Here is a 21,897-nt window from a genome sequence, read left to right as displayed (position 1 = left end):
CTAGGGCCAGGGCCTTTTCAGTACTGGCCCCGACTTGGTGGAACGCTCTGTCACAAGAAACTAGGGCCCTGCGGGACTTGACATCTTTCCATAGGGTCTGCAAGACAGAGTTGTTTTGCCTGGCCTTTGGTTTGGTCTCAGTCTGACCCTTACGTTTCCCTCCCCTTACGGTTTTGATCTATGGGCTACTTTGAAAATGAGGCTGCATTTTAAATTGCATTTTAACCTGCATTTTAAATTGGTCGGTCCCCCCCATTATGTTTTTATTGTAATTTTACTGGTGTTAGCTGCCCTGAGCCCGGCTCTGGCCAGGGAGGGTGGGGTACAAATAATTTTTAAAATTTTTTATTATTACTGTTTAATAAACACACACACACAAACGCTCTCTAACATGTACAGGTGCCTCCTTGACTGGGAGGTCAGGGAGGAAGAAGTAAAATCTGTCATTGTACAATGGGCCAGAGATTTTGGGCACAACATCCAGATGGAATCATGGGAGAGGTTGTGGAAGGAGGACCTAAAATTCACAGTGTGCTACGATTTGAAAGAGAATTTCATGAAGATGCTCTACAGATGGTACTTAACACCTGTAAAACTGGCCAAAATGTATAAATCTAGATCAAACATCTGTTGGAGATGCAAGGAGGCGGAAGGCACCATGATCCACGTGTGGTGGAATGACAAAAAAATCAGGGAATTTTGGGAAACAATCTACAATGAACTTAAAAAATTGTTTAAATGTTCCTTCCCAAAGAGGCCCGAAGCCTTCTTGCTAGACATAATGAGCAATGAAATCCCTAAACAGGTAAGGAAAATCTTTATGTATGCGGTAACAGCAGCTAGGATTCTAATTGCTAAGGTATGGAAAGGAGATTCTATTCCCTCAAAATTAGACTGGCAAAATAAAATGCTAGAATATGCAGAACTAGCAAGATTCTGAGACCATACAGATCAAGTATTTAATAAAGAGTGGAATATCTACAGAGAATATTTAAACAAACATTGTAATAACATAAATTCTTTGGCAGGCCTGGATTGATTTCTGCATGAATTAAGAAATCATTACAGAATTAAAATAACAGAAGAATTTAGGAGAGAAAAAGTTAAATGCGTAGCGTAATGAAATTTAGGAACCACAGTGGGGGGACCGGAAGTTACGTTAGAATTAGCGATGGATGAACTTAATCTTTTCTTTTTCGGTATGTACGTATGGTGTAGGGAGTATTAATTACTGGATTGCCCTTTGTGGCTTGATGCATCTTGTTTTGTTTTGTATTTGTTTTGTAATGTTATGTTTTTAAAATTAATAAAGCATGGGGGGGGATTCTTAAAAAAAGGATCAGTACTGTCTACACGTACTGGCAGCCATGGCTCTCCATGGCAGGAGATATTTAGCCCCCTCCCAGGCCTACCTACCTGGAGATGCTGCTGAGGATTGAACCCAGGACCTTCTGCACGCAAAGCGGAAGCTCTTCCACTGAGCTATTGCCCTCCCCCAGGAGCCTTTTTGCAAATCTGCTTTTCCTCGAGATCCCTTCCTAGAACCTTCTCTGGAGAAGTGGCTGTTAGAATTCCTGATCTATGATTGCAGTCATGGGATTGTTTATCACATGACAGTATATGTTTTGACTCCACAGAGTGGGAAGTGACAGCAGCAGGATGTTTGTGTCACTGTGTTCCATGAAGTGGGACTATTGTCCTTTGTTCTTTTTCTCTTTGCTGTCTGATGCTAGAGAGGGAGGGAGCCATGTTGCAGTGCTCCGTGTGTGTTTATACTGTATGTAAATAAAGTACAGTGGTACCTCGGGTTACATACACTTCAGGTTGCATACTCCGCTAACCCAGAAATAGTACCTCGGGTTAAGAACTTTGCTTCAGGATGAGAACAGAAATCGTGCTCTGGCAGCGCAGCGGCAGCAGGAGGCCCCATTAGCTAAAGTGGTGCTTCAGGTTAAGAACAGTTCCAGGTTAAGAACGGACCTCCAGAACAAATTAAGTACTTAACCCGAGGTACCACTGTAGATTAGCCAAAATGCTGAGTTGCTCAGGTCTGTTACGCAATGCTGCGAAGACTCTGCGGATCCCTAAGTGTGCCGATGTCGGTTGGCATCGGTCGCTGTGATGTTCGGGCTGAAGAAAGCTTATGAAGCTCCCGAACAAAAGACCAGGAGGGGGAGAACATGCCAGTCAGGCATGTGTCTCTGCCAGGGTCCTACTCGAGTGTACGCTGAACTCCTGACAGTGGCAAGCTCTCATTTTGTAGACTCTCAAGGCATCCAGCAGCAATGTTGGAGATGGGGGCACCATGAGTGGCAGCCCTCCTTCAGGGCCCAGATTCGCTGTCAAAAGGCCCTCAAGTGTCCGCCAATGTCTCAAGAGACATCTCCTTCCCCCAGGGGTCTTGCAGACAACTGTGGACAGCCTGGCTTCAGTGGCACCTCACCCTAAGGCTTGCACACAGTTCCCAGGGGATACAACCGAGCCTAACCACCTTTAACTGAAAACAACAACAACATATTGCTTCCTGCGGGGAGGGCCACTGGTCCCATCCTGCCTCAGGGCTCTTTTGACATTCCCCTGACCTGGGCCTTGTGCTTAGCAGTTGAAGTGCTGACTGCCCCCTTTCATTTCTGAGTCACTGCTGGGATAATCAGGCACACAATTATGGACTCTCTTCATCTGCATAACATTACAGTCATACCTCTTGTTACATTCAGTTCAGGTTACGTTCTTTCAGGATACGTACCGCAGCGACCAGGAAGTAACTGAATGGGTTACTTCCGCGTTTTGCCGCTCGCGCATGCGCAGACACTCAAAATGACGTCACGCGCATACGCAGACGTGGCAACCTGCGCACGCGCAGACACAGGTTGTATTCTGCTCAGGTTGTGAACGGGGCTCCGGAACTGTATTGTGATTTTCATTTTCAGGAGAAAGGGGGGGGGGACACGCAGTCCTCACACTCACACACCCTAGAAGTTACGCTGCTAAAGCCTTCTCTTCCCTACCATCCCCCCACACACACACACACACTTTGAGGTGGCACAAAAATAGAGGGTTCGTCTTGATCAACTCACCTGGTTTGGAGAAGAAACCCTATTCACGATTTAATTGAATATTTGAATAATCTTTTCATTCCTGTAAGGCATAAAGAATGTTGTCGAAATAACATTGACGCACTCCACTGAGAGAGAGCTCCGTCCTGCGACAAAAGCCGCCTCACACACAGGCAGAGCTGCCGGGACCATTTCTATGCCCTTAAGAGTTCTTTGCATTCAGTGCCGCTTTTGTCTGCTGGAGGCGTCAGATAAATTGCAATCGCTTAAGGGAATGCAGGCGCACAAAAGCCGCTCTTGCTCCATGTTAAATAGTGGGGAAGATGGATGAAGGACACAGCTCTGTTAGATTCTCAGCTCTTTATTACAGCAGTTAGAACTGCTCCTGGAGTCAGACTGACTGCAGCCTAGCTGGCTGCTTTATATAATACTAAGTAACTTGTAACAGTAACAACTCCCAACTAGCTAACCAGTCAGTGAGCGACAGTTCTCAGTCCTTCATTTGCATACTGGTGGCCCTGAGTGAGAACTGCAGCTGATCTTAATACAGTCATACCTCGGGTTACAGACACTTCAGGTTGTGTTTTTTGGGGTTGCAGGCAACCGAAACCTGGAAGCACCGGAATGGGTTACTTCCGGCTTTCGGCAGTCGCCCATGAATCGCAATCCGTGCGTGTGCAGACGTGCCACTGCGGGTTGCGGACGTGCCTCCCGCATGGATCATGTTCGCAACCCGAGCGTCCACTGTACATAACACTTCGCATCCCCTCGAGTGGTGTGGAGGGGGGGTGTTGATCCATTAAGCTTCTATTAAGCCCTTCTGGAGAACAAAGCTAACCTGTGCCGCCCCTCATAAATATTGCTGTTCAGAGGAGCCCTAATTTTAATTAAACCTCTTTTACCTGCTCATGAGAAAAATCTATTTAGACTCAAATGGCGCCCTTTCCTCCCCCTTTCGCACGCCTGTGTTTGTGTGTGTGTGTGCGCGTGCGCGCGCACACACACACAGATGCCAAGTGCAGCTTGTGAGCTGGAGGGAGAAAGAGAGAGAGAGAAGACATTCTTTTCTTCAGGGCAAATACAGCCGGCATATATAAGCGAGGAGGTGGCAGCTCCCGTACAGCCGAGCCTGCAGAGGGCACACGGCTTGCAGCATAATCGGCACCATGCTCAGAGAGGGAAGTTGGGCATGGGGCATGGGCAGAGGGCAACCTTTTGTTCCTGATTTTCTTCGGTGAAGGAGAAAAGCTTCCACACCGGCAGGTGGAAGTTTTAACGCAATGCGCAAAAAGGGAAGGGAAGGCATCATGGAGGCGGGGGGGGGGGGTCCTTTGCCGCAAAGCCAAAGAGAAACACCAGTTGCTGAAAACCCACAGGAGAAGAGAGTGCACTGGCACTCAGGTCCTGCCTATGGGCTGCCCATTGGGGCATCTTTGAGACCAGGGTTCTGGACTCGATGGGCCCCCTTTGGCCTGACCCAAGTGCAGAGCTTGTCTTATATGCTCTGAAGAAGATCATTTGACCCAGAATTCTTCCGGCAGGATGAAAGGAAGCCCTTCTTCATACAGTGCATGATTAAACTATGGAACGCTCTCCCCTAGGAGGCAGTGATGGCCACCAACTTAGATGGCTTTAGAAGAGGATTTGACAGATTCGTGGAGGAGGAGGAGAGGGCTATCAAAGGCTAGTACAAAAGCTACTACAAAGGTTATTTCCCGCTTGGACTACTGCAATGCGCTCTACGTGGGGCTACCTTTGAAAGTGACCCAGAAACTACAACTAATCCAGAATGCAGCAGCCAGACTGGAGACTGGGAGCGACCGCCGAGACCACATAACACCAGTCCTGAAAGACCTAGATTGGCTCCCAGTACGTTTCCGAGCACAATTCAAAGTGTTGGTGCTGACCTTGAAAGCCCTAAACGGCCTCGGTTCAGGATATCTGAAGTAGCGTCTCCACCCCCATCGTTCTGCCCGGACACTGAGGTCCAGCGCCGAGGGCCTTCTGGCGGTTCCCTCACTGTGAGAAGCCAAGTTACAGGGAACCAGGCAGAGGGCCTTCTCGGTAGTGGCACCCACCCTGTGGGACGCCCTCCCACCAGGTGTCAAAGAGAACAACAACTACCAGACTTTTAGAAGACATCTGAAGGCAGCCCTGTTTAGGGAAGCTTTTAATGTTTGATGCATTACTGTATTTTAATATTTTGTTGGAAGCCGCCCAGAGTGGCTGGGGAAGCCCAGCCAGATGGGCGGGGTATAAATAATAAATGATGATGATTAGTCACAATGGTTATGCTCCGCTTCCACTGCCTTTGCTCAGTTCCCGAGCTTGAAACCTTGCTCTCTTTGGGAATGGGGACGGCTGCAGTTCCTGTTGCTTTGCACCATGTGGCTAAGGGACAAGGCAGGGAATTGGTGGTATTTAGAAGCTTTTGAGTGTGCTAAATCTGAAGCAGCCAAACCTGCAACGTTCTTTTGTCTGTTTATGGAGCTCATGCTTTGAGTTCAAGATCAAGGAGCTAGAAGAGCTGTGTGTGTCTATACCAGTTCTTAATTTCCATTATTGCTCAAGTTGCAACCTTTAGCTAGCGGTTCTGACTTCCATACCCTAGTCTCTTGACCACTACAGGAAGCGTCCCTAGAGGGATGCCGTACAGAATGTACCATGAAACCGTTTCACAGCTGTGCCACTCTGCAGCTGGGTCATAACTGGCTGATGGGAGACAGGTCCATAGCTAGGGGGTAGTGAGGTGGCCCCCTGCCAGGGGTGCAGGTGGTGGGGGGCCCCTCAAAATTGGCTAAAAATATGTCCATAAATATAAATATTGATTATTGCCTCATAAGAATAGAGAGTGAATTGAATTGGGGGGGGGAGAGAGGTGGAAAGAAGAGCTAATTTGTCCATGGCTAGGGGGCACAATCTGGACTGTTCTGCCAGGGGCGCAAGATCACCTAGCTATAGCTCTGGCAGGAGGGAAGAGTGTTCATGTGCTCAAGCCCTGCTTGTGGGTTTTCCACAGGGGCACCTGGCTGGCCAATGTGGGAACAGGAGGCTGGACTAGGTGGGCCACCGGCCTCATCCAGCCTCACGGCTCGATTTATGCAAAATAAAGAGGCTTGATTTGCATTCAGGTTGCACAAGTCAAGTACAGAATCCTGGGCAGGTTTTAGGCATGAAATGGGCAAACACAGCATTTGCCAAAAGGAGGAAACTTTTCTGAACCTTTTTTCTCAAAGGAGCCTGGACAACAGTTTTGGCAAACGTCAGGAAGGATACTGCTGCTGGTGTCATTTTCCTCAGAGAACTGCAGCGCTGAGCACTTCCACAGAACAGGCAGAAGCTCTGCATTTCAGTTGCTGGGTTCAGTTGCCAAATGGCATTCTACGGGTAGAGGCTGGGATAAAACCGCAAGCCTGAGACCCCAAAGAGCAGCAGCTGCTGCCAGTCAGTGTAGGCAATGCTGGGCCGGACTGACCAAGATCCTGAGACTTCAGCACTAACAAAGCAGCTTCCCAGTGCAGAAAAGGTCACTGCTTGACCCCTGCCGCCCCAGGGCTGGTGTGCAACCTTGCAGGCCTAGCAGATGCAGCCAATACCACCCTCAACCACTGCTGGTGCAACTATTTGTAGGAGAGGTTGTGGGGGGCGAGGTGTCGCGCATACCCACACAGACGGCCCTGCTCCACTGCCATGCGCAGGAGGGGAGGAGGCAAGGCTGCCTGAACTGGTGCAAATCAACTTCTGAGGAGAAAGAAGGGGTCTTTGGGGGCGGGGATCAGAAGCAGGTACCAGACAAGCCAAACCTGGCTCCTCTGCAGACTGCACTCCCACATTTCCCTGCATATATTGTGTCAAGGTCAGATGTTGTGCACAGTTCCTCTGGGCAATAGGCAGGGCTGGAATCTCCTGCAATCTCCAATGTGGCTGACCACATCCGAGGCTGTCCTTGAATTCCTCTGGACACAAACACAGATGAACAGGAACTGCCCCTCACCCCCTCAGCTCTCAACAACATGCTCAAGGAGACCACCAACATCCATGTTTTGGAAAGGCCTGTCCAGCAATGTTCCAGATTACCAGCTGCTGGAAGCCGCAAGGGGGGGGGGCGCTCATTGCTTATGTCCTGCTTGCCTGGGAGGCTGGTTAGCCACTATGAGAACAAGAGGCTGGAATAGATGGACCTGGTCCAGCAGCCAGGCTCTTATCGCGTGCTTCTGGCAGTAGGGAGAAGGCAAAGACAATGGGGGCTCTGCTTCCAGCCCCACCCGCCAAGCAGACGAACCTATAAGCAAAGCAAGTCTCCTCCAAACACCTCATGTGGTTGAGATCTCAGGGTGGGGGGGCTGAAGCACAAAGCTCTCCATGGCAGCCCCTGTTTGCTCTTCCCAGGTGTCTCGCTGCCCCATCCACACCCCTTGGCACTTACCAAGGCTGAAGAGGATGAGGAACTTCAAGCAGACAAACTCCTGCCTGTCCACCTGGAGAGAATGGAAGTGAAACACCAGTTCCTGCACTCTCAGCACCAAGTTGTTCAGGATGGATCCCGCCTGCATGGCAACGGTCGACATGTCTACCTGGAAGAAAGGGGAGATGGGCAGGGCTCAGGACCCCCAAGAAGTACCATCTTGTCAGGGGAACAAGGAGGTTCAAGAGCTGGGTGGTGGGGGACAACCTCCATCAGAAAGACTTTTGAGCAATCAGCTGTTAAGGCTTTAAAGCAGTTAATGGACTCAGTTGTTGCCTAAATTACAATAAATATGGTTATATCTGGGTGCTGGCTTTACACAGAAGGATAAGCAATAACGACCAAAGTCTAACTAGCCAGGAATCCAATGCAGGCTGACTCACAAGTGATGTCCCTTAGCATCCCATAGGGCTTCCTCCCAAGTAAGTGTGCAGAGAACTGCAACCCAAAGTCTAAATATGTGCAATGGAGTACTTGCAGATTCTCTTCCCCCACCCCCATGTTTACTCCCGCCTCTATCTCCCTCTCCCGTGGGGCAGGGGACCTGTGTCCTCTTACACTTTGTACATTCCTGGCAAATCATCGCTCTTATATACCCACAGCAATAACAGCTCTCCATGTGTGCTGTTGTTTATGTAGCCAAAACTGTCCCACCCATGCTTGGTGGTGGTGGTGGGATTTTGGGCGGAAGAATGTAGAGGGAACACCCACACTCCCCCCCCCAAAAAAAAACAGAAGCCCAGTGGGCAAAGAAGGCTGACCAACCTTTGGGGGTGGGGGAGATGAGACAAGGGGGGTGAGCATGGGGAAAGGAAAGGAAGTGGCCAGAATCCTGAGCCGCAGCAGTGGCACTTCATGCTACAACATTTTGTGGCAGTATTTCTGAAAATGGCCATTGTGGAACCTGCAAACACTAGTGCTTTTACCTCCTGGCTTGTCACCAGCAGGATGCTGTGCTCCTTCCCATAATGCACTTGGCGGAAAATGTGGTCAAAGACCAGCAGCTCGCTCCAGCAGTTCTGCAGCAGCTTCATCTGGTCACCCACCTGGGACGAGAAGGAGGAGAAGGAGGAAAAGAAAATAGCTGAGAAGCTTCCTCCAAAGAGGATTAATAGTTGAGATGATGATGATGATGATGATGATGATAATAGCATTTGTATAATAATAATAATAATAATAATAATAATAATAATAATAATAATAATAATAATAGCATTTGTATATCATCCTTCATCCAAAAATCTCTTGGCAATTCACAACATAAAAATACAAAATGAGAACACAAAATACATTAAAAAAACCAAAAAAATAAACCAATAACCTTCCTCCTACAAACACATTTAAAAGGACATAGAATGCCTGGCTGAAGAAACACATTTTCAGCTGACCCCTAAAGATATATAATGCAGGTGCCAGGTGAGCCTCCCTGGGGAGAGCATCCCACAAATGGGGAGCCACTGCAGAAAAGGCCCCTTCTCATGTTGCCATCTTCTGGACCTCTCAAGGAGGAGGCACATGGAGAAGGGCCTCAGAGGATGATCTTGGGGTCCAGGTTAGTTCATATGGGGAGAGGCAGTCCTTGAGGTACTGCAGTCCTGAGCCATTCAGGCTGTAGAGGCCGAAACCAGCACTTTGAATCAGGCTTAGAGACTAACTGGCAGCCAGTGCCATTGGGTCACCCTCAGTGTAACACGCTCAAATTGTCTTGTCCCAGTGAGCGCAACCTGGTCACCAAACTCTGCACTAGCTTAAGTTTCCAAACCATCTTCAGAGGCTGAACTATGCATAGATGACAGAAGTTAGGCTTTCCCTGTCCAGATAAGGACATAGCTGGCCACCAGCCAAAGCTGATGGAAGGTACTCCACACCACCAAGGCCACCTTAGCTTCAAGTGACAGCAATGGATCCAGGGCCCCAAGCTACATACCTGCTTCTTCAGAAGGACTGTGACCCCATCAAGAGCAAGAATCTGACTGGAGTTCTCCACTCATGTTCAAGCCACTTCGTAGCTTGTTTCCTAAGCTCTGGCGTATACCAGGGAGCCAGGTGGGCTCCATGAAGCAGGAGAAGGAACTCCGGGGCATTTGGTGTCAATGGTCTGCGTCATTTGGATATTCCAGGGCTTTGACAAGTGTGGCATGACCTTCAGCATGCAGAGCAGATGTTCTGCCACTGAGCTGGGGCTCTTTCCAGGTCCAGGTCCTGCTAGGTGTTACAGATCAGTTAAACGAGAGGCAACAGGGCTATGCATCTGATGTAAGGACTCTTTTCTCACTTTATAGGCAGGGCCCCAGGACTTCAGCAAGACCTACTGAGGATGCCTGCCTACCATGCACCCTGTAATTCCCCCCTGCCCCCAGCCAGACACACTGATGGGTGCCTTGTGGCTACATACAGCCACTTTTTTAAAAAATTGTGCACAGCACCTGACCTAACACCATTCTGGGATCTTTTAAAAGCACCTAAGAACCAGAGGTGCTTAGAAGGCTGGTCCCCACAGCCAGGTAAGCCCACCTGGGCCACCAATGGAGAAGGCCACCCACCAGCAAACACATGGGCCCCACTTAAACCTGGAGCCAGCCCTGCCATAACTCCACGGGGCAAATGCAAAGTGTCCTTCACTGGCTTCTAGGTCAATTATCACCAACCTGCTACTGTAAAAGGTTTAAGGTGTGCCAGTTGAACATATATTTAAGCCTTAATTGTCACTGACTAATTCTTTTTTTAAATAATTTTTTATCAAATTTTCCATTTTAACAATCCAATCAAATCACATTAAAGATTCCAAATTATACAAATACATATCATATAGTCCAAATATTCTGCCAAATTATAAATTTTTATTGGGACTTCCCATGCTTCAAGTTGGGGGGGGGGGGGCTCTGATCATCTCATATCTCTGCTGCCTTGAGTTTCCAATAGTTCCTTTAAATCTTCCTGTTGTTAAACTTCCTTCTTTCATGGCCTCTGAGTTGTTTCCACAGGCGAGATGAAGTAAGCAATGATGTGTTTCTGTGTGAATTTTTTGTACTTGACTCTCCTATTGTTACAGTATCTCCTCACACGCTGGTGTTTATGCCAAATCAATCCAAAAGTCATTTCGCTGCTGGCAGATGCCATCTTCTCTCAGTTCCGATGAAATCAAATCTAGGCATTTGCTCATTAATTTCCCCAGACCGGTTGCATCAAACATTAGCCTTTCCAGGGGAGATTTGCCAAATCAGACTTAAAGTGCAGATATAATAACAAATTAAGAGCTCACCTCCCCCTATGACTATCTCTGCAGCTCGGTCTTATCCCATAATGGTGGATCTCATTTAAATAATGCATCTCATCACCCTTCTCATAATCCGTCCAAAGTTTTTTTAAGTCTCTCCAGCGGCTAACAAGATCCTGCTTCTTTCTAATATCAATATTTGGAGGGTCTTTTATCTTCTTCCAAGCAATTCAACAAACAAAAGCTTTAATTATATAGTATTGTTATTTCCACACAGTTTATATTTTCCAATCTCACTTGCTGTAAATAATGTAAACAGTTCTTGGGGGGGACGGGATTTGTCAGGTATTGTAATAAATCATAGTAAAATAGGCTTTACCCCCCCTCCTTTTCCATTCCCTTCCAACATACCAACTTAGATGTTATTCTTAGATGTTATTCTTTCTTCCTCTCCATCACTCTTGGCACCTCAGTGGCTGGCTTAATTGGCAGATTAATTTCCCCCTCCTCACTTGAAGCATGTCCAAAATTTAAATCCAATTTTTCATCTTAAGAAATGGAACTTGGTGCGCTTGCGGGGACAGCGTCCAGGAGATCCGAAAACTTAAATCCAATTTTTCATCTTAAGAAATGGAACTTGGTGCGCTCGCACCGAACTCCCTTGGGGGCTTTCCATCCAGTGCCCCCACCCCCTCCTTCTTTACGAACTTGGGGGTAGTTTATTGGGCATCCGCGGATGAGACTGCATCTTCCCTTACACCAGGAAGAATTTGGGAGGCTGATTACTCCCATCTCAGCCTCTAATTACCTCGTGGGAGCTGGAGCGATGGTATTGTCAGCCATCTTCCGTGGCGCCTCAAGCGGAAGTGTCACTGACTAATTCTTGCATCTCCTTGCCATTCTGCTCCCACCATACCGTTTCCCCCAACTAAGATTTCAATTCAGGCATCTGGCAGAATGAGCTGGAGTCGCAGCAATAAATTTCTTGGCCTTTAAGGTTCTCTTGGAAGGAAGGCAGGAAAGAAGGAGGGAAGTGCAATGAATTGTTTCAGCCTCCCTACCTCCTCCTCGAGCTCCAGGGACAGTTTGTGGGGGTAGCTCAGCAAGGCTGGCTTTGGAGACCCCACCACCCACCACCCAGCTACAAAGCAAACACAGCCCACAGCGGGAGAGCAACAATGGCTGCTTGGCTCATCTGCACTCTTATCTGAGTCCCTTCCTGGGCCAAGCATCTCGCCCAGTTCTCAACACAGTGTCTTGCTGGGCACATCCCCCGTCCAACATCCCTGAGGGAGGGAGGGAAAACCACTCCGTTGTTTGCACACAATAAGGCCAGCGTCTCTCAGGAGGCTGCTGTCGATACATTTTGCCCTCCAAGACACAGTACGTGCACCTCCAACAGCCATGGCTCTCCAGGGTCTCAGGAAGGGCGTGACCCCAGCCCTACCTCAAGATGAGGCCATTGGGGATTGAACCAGAGAACTTCTGCATGCAAAGCAGGTGCTCTACCCCCGGAGCTGTGGCCCTTCCTCTGTCAAGACTTGCAAGATGTGCTTTGAATACATGAAACTCCCCAAAAAAACACTTTGGGGCCTCTCCAAACCAGGGATGGACACACACACACACACACACACACACACACACACACTGTCAGGTGTCTTCTGCAATAGTAATAGCTCATTAGTGGTGGATTTGTTCTGGACAAAGTTCTCCGAAAGTTCCCATATTTTTGACACCTGGAGGGGCATCTCTTGTGTTATAGCTCAACAAAAGTGGGACAAAACAAACAAATAAGCAAACAGGAACATTTGTGGTATGCAATGTTGCAGGGTTTCAGCAGGAAGTTATGGGACAGGCACTGATTGGAAAGGAAGCAGTTTGTACCTGCAAACGTTTCAGTGAGGACATACCGCACCAAGTATAGCAAGATTGCCCATAAGTACCCAGATGCCTCCACGAGGAGAACAGGTCATCACAAACACGCCCTCAAATGCAAAGCAAATCCTGGCATCCCCACTGCCCAAGGCGGCTGCCAGCACAGCCAAGCCAGGGGTTCAGCTTCTCCAGGGACACCACCCTCAGAGAACAGTCTTCAGTCTAGGAGGCAGAAGTGAAACTGAGGATGGTACACAGAAGTGAAACTGAGTGTCAGGGGGACCTCCCCCCCCCCAAAAAAAGGAACAGTTCAGTAAGAAGGGCAGTTTATTATTAGTTTAGTGTACGTACTTAGATAACTGTGAATTGTCCCATTGTATAGTTCTCTGGGCAAAGCAGAATAAAAAGTTTATTCCAACCCCCCGAAAGGGTTCAGCTGAGTGGATGGAGAATATTACCATATGTGGTGGACGTGTGATAAAGTGAAGCCATTTTGGGAGTTGATTTATAATGAACTTAAGAAGATAGTAAAATAGACCTTCCCCAAAAAGCCAGAGGCTTTTCTACTTGGCTTGATGGGAAAGGAGATTACCTGTAAGATAAAAGATCAAAGATTATTCATGTATGCCACAGCTGCTGCAAGGACTTTGTTGGCCCAAAATTGGAAATCACAAGAAGTTCCTACCATTGCGGAGTGGCAGGCGAAGATGACAGACTATGCGGAGTTAGCCAAACTGACCGGAAGGATTCGGGATCAGGACAATCAGAGATTCCAGGAAAATTGGAGTAAATTTATTGTATATTTAAAGGACAGCTGTATAAATCTAAAGACACTAGCAGGACTGAAGTAACTCCTACAATGTAGATGATAGAAGATGTGAAAAGATAAAATACGCAAATGGATTTGATAAGGGATACCAACTGAAGGGAGGGAGGGAAGTCATAAGCTCGGCAGAGCAAAAATGTTTATATGTTGATTAATGTATTGAAAGAAAGAATGTGTAAAGAAAATAATAAAAATTTATTGGGGGGGGGGGGAAGGGTTCAGCTGAAACACAGGACAGTCAAAAATACCACAGCAAAATCCAAAATCCAGCAGAGAAAGTAAAACTGACTCTCAATCAAGCTTGTCATAGTCCCAAAAGCTCTGGGCAGTGTCAGTTTGGACAAAGTTACATTATGCCATTCCCTCATTTCTCCCTCTGCCCCACAAAAGAGTGCTACTTGCTACCTTGACCCTCTTTCAAGCTCCCCTCAGTCCACCTGCTTCCTCAAAATGTTGCTACTCTCCTGCAACAGACACCTTGACAGTGTTGGGATTTTTATATCTCACCAGCTGCTAGGAGCAGCACAATGGTTGTTGACATCATGTGATGTCTGTGAGCGTGAGACAGGAAGTCTCTGCTTGTTCTCATGTAACTGGAGAGTTACTTTCACTTCTGAGTGAAGCGGGTGTTGAGTCGTACTTCTGTGCTTGCTGCTCAGGAGAGCAGACATGTTGGATGAGAGCTGCGTGTACAGTCTGTAAATAAAGTAGTGTGTAGACTGCTGACTGTTTCTTTCTTCTGTGATGGGATACCAGAAGACGAGTGTGCTATTCTCAGGATGGAGGGGTCGCTTATTACCCGTCTCTCTGGACTGAGGGCAATTTCCAGCTAGAGAGTGGCACCCTTCCTGGGGGCGTTTTCCCAACAGACAGTGTTGTGGAAATTACGGGGGGGGGGGGGGCACATCTTTCAAGTTGTTAAATGTTACAAATATTAAGCATAAATATATCCTTTCGACTTGACAGCTCAGGGAAGTTACCTAGCTTTAACAATAATCTAAAATCAACTCCTTTGCCAGTTTCCTCCATTTCAATTCCGTAACAACAGTGTTGGCAAAAGTGAGCAGAGCATTTCATGGACTGTGAAGATGCACACACACACACACACACACACACACACACAGCCCTACGCTTCCTCCCGAGAGCTCTGGCTTCTGCACCCATTGTGCAAGGCACTTATAATAGAAAAAAGATGGGTGTGGAACTAGGGAAGCAGAGGACACCGGGATTCCCCAGCAGAGAGTGGCAATAAAGCAGGAGCCAGGAGAAAGATTACTCAGGGAATGGGAGGTGGAGTTGCAGGAGACTTCCAAGACTCAACATTCCTGCCTCAGCCAATGCATAATCCCAGGAGCTGCCCCACTCAAGCAGTTCCTGTTGCTAGCAGAGGGCCAGTGTGGTGTAGTGGTTAAGAGCAGTATGTGTTTGGGGTCTGGATGTGGGTCCTAAAGATAATGTGTATTTCAAATGATTAAATATATTGAAATACAGAACTGGCTCTAAGTTCATTCACAAAACTTTTTGGTTTTTTGGCATTCTCAATATAGGGGGTTCCTTTGCTTTCTAAGTTCACATTTCCTGAGGCATGCTTTAGAAATGTCTGCAGGTGAGAGATCCAAAATGATAAAATACATCCTTTAATAAAATGCAGTCAGGATGCAAAGAAAGAAAGAAAGAAAAAGAGTGGTGGACTGGTAATCTGATGAACGGGGTTTGTGTCTCCGCTCCTCCACATGCAGCTGCTGGGTGACCTTGGGCTAGTCACACTTCTCTGAAGTCTCTCAGCCTCACTCACCTCACAGAGTGTTTGTTGTGGGGGAGGAAGGGAAAGGAGAATGTTAGCCGCTTTGAGACTCCTTCAGGTAGTGAGAAAGCGGGATATCAAACCCAAACTCCTCCTCCTCCTCTTCTTCTTCTTCTTCTTCTTCTTCGTGCTCCTTATTTGCAAAGACGTTAATTACGCCTGCCCACCTAACAAACCTAGAGGGGAAATAGGCCCCCATTGTTGCCATTTTGCAGATGAGCAACTGAGCACGAGTCTAGGCAGACGGGCCCCAAGTACAGCGGTTGAATCTGCAGCCAGCCAACCCAGACCTCAGAGACTACCACTTTCTCTTTCAACCTTGCCAGGAGTCTCCTCTTCCCTCCCTGTCCTACAAGGGTGTAAGCAAAGCACTGTCTCTTCCAGCCCACAGAGTGCAAACAAAGTTTCAAAGTGTGTGCATGGTGCAAACAAGGAAGAAATGAACATGAACAAAGTGCAATTCCCACAGTCTCTTTTTGTCATGAGATCACCTCTTTGCACATGCAGACTGAGAGTTTGCTTTAAGGACCTTCATGCTAATGGCCAAGGCACAGATCTCATCCAGGAGACCTAAGCAGAGACAGCTCACACCAATCAAAACATGATGCTACTGGAGCCCGCTGCTTGATGGTGTTAGGCAATGAACCTCGGTTCACAGCCAAAAAGAGGTATAATCCGTGTGTGTGTGGGTGTGGGTGGGCTAGTGGGGAAAGGAGAAGGGCTTTTAATTGTCTTTGGAAACCTTCATAACAGCAGGATGCAATGTGGGCTAGAACTCCACTGCTTGAAGCTGACAATTAACTCCTTGGTAGTTACAGAAAGTATCTTTTCTGGCATCAAAGCTTTCCAAGAGGAATTAGGCTGGGGGGTGAGAGACACCTACAAGCCCATGTCACTCTGACCGATGACCTTTGGTGCACAGCACTCCAACACAAAGAGCACTGGTTCCAAGTAGCTATTTAGAGGTGCAAATTGTTTCAAGGTCTGGGTAACGTGCTTGGCTTGTGTAACAAGGGTGCTACAGAGTTCAGGGAGTACAGAGGAAATGGGTGCCTTGAACTGCAGGTGGAACAGGCCAAGGACACAAGAAGAGCCCTGTTGTTCAGGCCAAAGGGGCCCATGCAGTCTGGCATCCAGCTCTCACAGTGGACAACCAGGTGCATCTATCGGTAAACCAGCAAGCAGGATTCAATCACAGCAGCCCTCTGTCCCCTCCTGTGATTTCCAGCAACTGGCATTCAGAAGCATTCCTGCCTCCAACTGTGGAGGCAGGGCAGAGCCATCGTGGCACGTAGATGTCAATAGCCCTCCTATCCATGAATCAAGAACTCCACAAGATTTGAAAATCTCAAGCCAAATTCTTCCATGCAAGTCACCAGGAGGGTTTTGAACACACCAGTTTTGCCTCCAAAGGAGTGTGTGTGTTGGAAGACGTGCAGCCTCCGCCAGAGGCAGGTTTAGGGGAGCGGGACCAGTTCAGTTGTGATGGGCACAGAGCACCGTTGGGGACACTGCAACTATGTAGAGGAGGCGGGGGGGGGGTGCTGAATTTGGGCGTTGCACAGGTCACCCATTGCCTCTGCTCCCAAACCAAGGAGAGCCCTGTGGAGCTTGGGGCTGCCAACTGCTTTCACTGCCCTTGCTTCTGCACCATTGAGAGCAGCCACAAAAAGGGGGAAAGGCAGAGGAGAGGCAGAGGCTTTCCCAAGCACCTGATCTCCAAGCCGCAGAAATGTCTGCAGGTGCTCAGCCTGCTGTTTGCAATTTGTGTGTGTGTGTGTGTGTGAGAGAGAGAGAGAGAGAGAGAGAGAGAGAGAGAGAGAGAGGGAGAGAGAGCTATATTCCATGCTAAGGATCATTAGGAATAAGAGTGAAAATAAAACTGCCAGTACCATACTGCCGCTATGCACCTGGAATACTGGTTGCCTCATCTTAAAAAAGGACAGTGTAGAGTTGGGGTGTATGGCATGTTAGGGGAGGGGCAGTACCTCAGGTGGGGGGAACACATGATGCTCCTTCTGAGGTAGTTCATCCCCCTTTGGTCCCCACCCTGCACTCAGCTCTCAACTGTGGCTCCCAGAAGCTGTCAGCATGAGACAGGAGCCACAAGCCCAGCAGCAATGGCTTTGACTGGCTGGCTAAATCAGGTGAGGGGAGCTAATGGGTTTCAAACCCTCAGTGAGTTAGGAACTTCCCCTGCATGCGAAGACAAGGTTCTCACACATTGAACAGATGAGACCAAGAGCGGGTCAAGAAGGCAGTTTCTGCCTGCTCTGCAGAGGAAAGTGAGGGGTAGGTGGGGCTTGTCCACCTGGGAAGGGAGCCCATCTAGAAGAAAGAAAACTGATCTTAAACATCTGATGCCTTGCAAGATATCTTTGGGAGGAAAAAAGGCTAAGGAGCAAACCCAACACAAATGTGGAGTGTGGCGCCTTGCACACCTCCTTCCGGCAACTCCTGCAGCCAAGCTGGTGCCAAACGTCTTGCTCTGCTCTCCTTTGGAAGCAGGCTGAGAGTATCATCTGGGCAGCCCAGAACCTCCAGACACACTGCCTGGGTTCGCATCCCAGGGAGGTCACTTTGGTGCTGCTAAAAAGAAGCAGCTTGCCTTCTCGAGACAGATGGATGCCAACCACAAGGTGGAAAAGGTGCAGAAAAGGGCAACTCAAATGATAGATTGGATGGAGTGACTTGCCTATGAAGAAAGGTTGTAACTTTGGAGACTTTTTAGTTTATAGAGAAAAGGCAAGTCAGAAGCGTCATGACAGAAGCTTGTAAAATTACACATGGTGTGGAGGAATTCCAATGAAGTTGAATATTGGAAGATATTGGAAGAAAAGAAAAGAAAAGTTAAACTATGGAACTCCCTGCCACGGGAGGCAGTGATGACCACCCACTTGGATGGCTTGAAAAGATGACCGGGCAAATTCATGGAGGAGGAAGAGAGGGCTGTCAATGGCTTCTAGCCAGGATGGCTCTGCTCAGCCTCCAAAGTTTCCCATCCTAGGCATCTGACTGGCTGCTCTGAGAGCAGGATGGTGGACTCAATGGACCACTGGCCTGATCCAGCAGCCTCTTCTTGTGCTGTTATGATCACTCAAAATGAAACATGTCCACAAGTCTCTCTGAGAGGCTGCTATGGATGCAGCCACTGCAGCCGGGGTGGGGTGGGGGGAAGAGTTGCAGAGGGCACAATTATTTGGTGAAGATTGGATGTGTCCCCTCGACAATTGGGAAGGGACAAAGCTGGGCCAGGAGATGACAATCGAAACCTTTCACAAATTGAAGGGGTTAATAAGAGGTTAACACCCTTCAGATGTCACAGTGACTGACCTATCCCCTCCCTCAACTACCACCAAGATCATCAGGAAAACAAGATGTTGTTTAATTGCCTGCCTAGATGTCAGTTCAGCACAACAGGCTTGCAACTTTCTCCTTCTCCTTCTCCTCCTCAGTCCCAAGAACTGGGTGTGCAGGACATTTAACCCTACCTAAAAGAAAGCAAAAAATGCAAAGAACTAACTTTGCTCCTTGCACAGCCTTGCCAATGGATGTTATCTGACTACAACTCCTGTCGCTGCGGACCTCTAGCCATGTTGGCTGGGGCTAATGAGAGGAATCTGTCAATTTCAGTTTTGTGTTTTTCTAATATTAAATTCAGCTTTCCACGTTTCCACAAGTAAAAAATAAGAAATCCTCATGAAAATTCATCAGCATTTAATTGTGAATTTCACCTAACAAACACTATTTTTAGATGCACCTTTGATGAACTTAAAACATTCCTGCAATCAGTTTCCCCAAACAGAATGCATTTCTATATCTAATTTTACTAATGCATGCCTTTTTAGGCACACTTCCTCCTAATGTATGCATTCTTGTACTCACTGGATGGAGAACCGCATTACTTAATTCAGAGAAGTACAAATTTTGAAAGATAATTGTGCTTCAACTCACTTAGAATCACAGATTTGTAGGGTTGGAAGGGACCCCAAGGGTCATCTAGTCCAACCCCCTGCAATGCAGGAATCTCAGCTAAAGAATCTATGACTGATGCCCATCCAACTTCTGCTTAAAAACCTCCAAGGAGAGTCCACACCTTCTAAGGAAATCTGTTCCACTGTTGGATAGCTCTTACAGTCAGAAAATTCTTCCCTAATGCTTAGGCAGAATCTCCTTTCTTGTAACTTGAATCTGATAGTTTGGTCCCTGCCCTCTGGAGCAGCTTGCTCTATCTTCCATGTGACAGCCCTTCAGATATCTGAATATGGCCACTTCAGTCTCCTCTTCTCCAGACTAAACATCACCAAATCCCTCAAACATTCATTTTAAGTCTGGGTCTTAAGAACCGTTATCATTGGTCGCCCTCCTCTGCCCCCGTTCCAGCTTCTCAATATCCTTCTGAAGGATACTGTTATTGGTTCTGTTGATGTTTGTGCACAGGCATGGTCCTCACAATAAACGGATTTGATTGTTGTTGTTGTTATTGGTTCAAATTGTGTGAACTGGGTACTTTTTCATCAAAATGCAGACAAAAATTATTCTCTCCCTTATAGTTAATTGGAGTGGAGATTCCCCCTATTACTTGGCATTCCAAGGGAAATGGGTGGTTTCATCTAGGTTTAGCTCAACTAGATTCAAAAACCATCCACATAAGTTAAGCACAAACTCCACAGTGGAAAGGCTGTCCCCACCTGCCCCAGCCAACCTCCGCCACAAATCTATAGGCAAATCAACAAAATGAGCCCATCCAGATGGAGCTGTAAATGTATCATAACTTTCAGTTTTAGTATCAGATAATATTGCTGCTGAAACATCGCATTGTTGTTCCTGTATACACATTGCTATAAGAAGCGGGGGTATATTATTATTACTGTTTTTTCATTGTTCTGGTGTATTTTGATATTTTGCTGGGAAAGCTATGGTTTTCCCAGTAGTGACGTATGGAAGTGAGAGCTGGACCATAAAGAAGACTGACCACTGAAGAATTGATGCTTTTGAATTATGGTGCTGGAGGAGACTCTTGAGAGTCCCATGGACTGCAAGAAGATCAAAACCTATCCATTCTTAAGGAAATCAGCCCTGAGTGCTCACTGGAAGGACAGATCCTGAAGCTGAGGCTCCAAGACTTTGGCCACCTCATGAGAAGAGAAAAGTCCCTGGAAAAGACCCTGATGTTGGGAAAGATGGAGGGCACAAGGAGAAGGGGACAACAGAGGACGAGATGGTTGGACAGTGTTCTCGAAGCTACGAACATGAGTTTGACCAAACTGTGGGAGGCAGAGGAAGACAGGAGTGCCTGGCGTGCTCTGGTCCAGGGGGTCACGAAGAGTCGGACACGACTAAACAACTAAACAACAACAAATTTTGCTATTATTATTACTGGTTTTTTAAATTTTTCTGGTGTATTTTGCTATATATTCACAATAAATAAATAAATAAATAGACCACAAACCTGTCATGAGTCAACAGTGTGATGCAGCAGCAGCAAAAAGAAAAAAAGGGGGGGGGGGAGGACAGGCGTACCTTGGTTGTCGAATGCCTTGGTACTCATCCGTTTTGGCTCCCGAACACTGCAAACCCGGAAGTGTGTGTTCCGGCTTTCGAATGTTCTTTGGAAGCCGAACGTCTGACGTGGCTTCTGCAGCTTCTGATTGAGTGCAGGATGCTCTTGCAGCCAATCAGAAGTCACGCCTTGGTTGTCGAACATTTTCAGAAGTTGAATGGACTCCTGGAACAGATTCCGTTCAACAACCAAGGTACGACTGTAATGCAATGCTATGTTGCGTCAACAGAAGTCTAGTGTCCCGATCATTGGAAGTCATAGTATTGCTCTATTCTGCCTTGGACAGATCCCACCTGGAGTCTTGTGTCCAGTTCTGGGTGCCACAATTTAAGAAGGATGTTGACAAGTTGAAATGTGTGCAGGGGAGGGTGACCAAGATCAACGGTCTCAAAACCAGTGCTATTTTTCCAGAAAAAGAGGTGCCGCAACTCACCCTGAACGCCTCTATTGTTCTCTTATAATGGCAATGGTGCCCACCTGAGAGGTGCAGGAACTAAGTTCTGGTGAGTTCCGGGGGGGGGGGGGGAGCTCTGTTCACAATCAAGACTTATGATGAAAGCTTGAAGGATTTGGGGATTTTAAGCCTGGAGAAGAAAAGACTAAGAGGTGATGGGATAGCCGTCTTCAAATATATGAAGGATTCTCACTTGGCAAATGAAGCCATCTGCTTTTCTGCTTCTCTGATGGGTGGGACCCGAACCAATGGATTCAACTTTTTAAAAAATGGGATTCCAACAAAACACTAGGAAGAACTTTCTAACAGTAAGAACTGTCCAGCAGTGGAATAGACTACCTGGGAAGGTGGTGGTGGGCTCTCCTTCTTTGAAGGTTTTTAAGCAGAGGTTGGCCATCTGTCCTGGATGCTTTAGCTGAGATTCCTGCTTTGCAGGGGGTTGGAGGTCCCTTCCAACTCTACAATTCTATGATTCTATGAAGCTCTACAGCTGAGTCCAAGAGCAGCCATGGCCCTCCTTTGCAGACCATCCCACTACAGACTCTCCAATGAGCTTTCAAAGTATTTATCAGACACAGGAGAGCCCCAGGGAAGAAGGCTTCCATCAGGAAACTAGCCACAGATCTTGGAAGCAAAC

At 47.5% G+C, this 21,897-nt stretch overlaps 1 protein-coding gene across 1 annotated transcript in view; it reads right to left on the bottom strand.

Moving 5' to 3' along the window:
- Positions 1 to 21,897, bottom strand: part of LOC310753720 (steroidogenic factor 1-like) — an 89,239-nt gene that overhangs the window by 17,991 nt on the left and 49,351 nt on the right. The window contains exons 5-6 of the mRNA XM_083595069.1: positions 8,448 to 8,567; positions 7,483 to 7,630 (exon numbers count right to left, since the gene is read on the bottom strand). Of these exons, the coding sequence (XP_083451195.1) occupies positions 7,483 to 7,630; positions 8,448 to 8,567 (268 nt within the window). The remainder of the gene's footprint in view (positions 1 to 7,482; positions 7,631 to 8,447; positions 8,568 to 21,897) is intronic.

Source organism: Podarcis filfolensis (assembly GCF_964270895.1).
Source record: "Podarcis filfolensis genome assembly, chromosome: W".
Classification (NCBI taxonomy): domain Eukaryota; kingdom Metazoa; phylum Chordata; class Lepidosauria; order Squamata; family Lacertidae; genus Podarcis; species Podarcis filfolensis.
The sequence above is the reverse complement of the archived record's forward strand: the minus strand, read 5'-3'. Positions and strand labels throughout refer to the sequence as shown.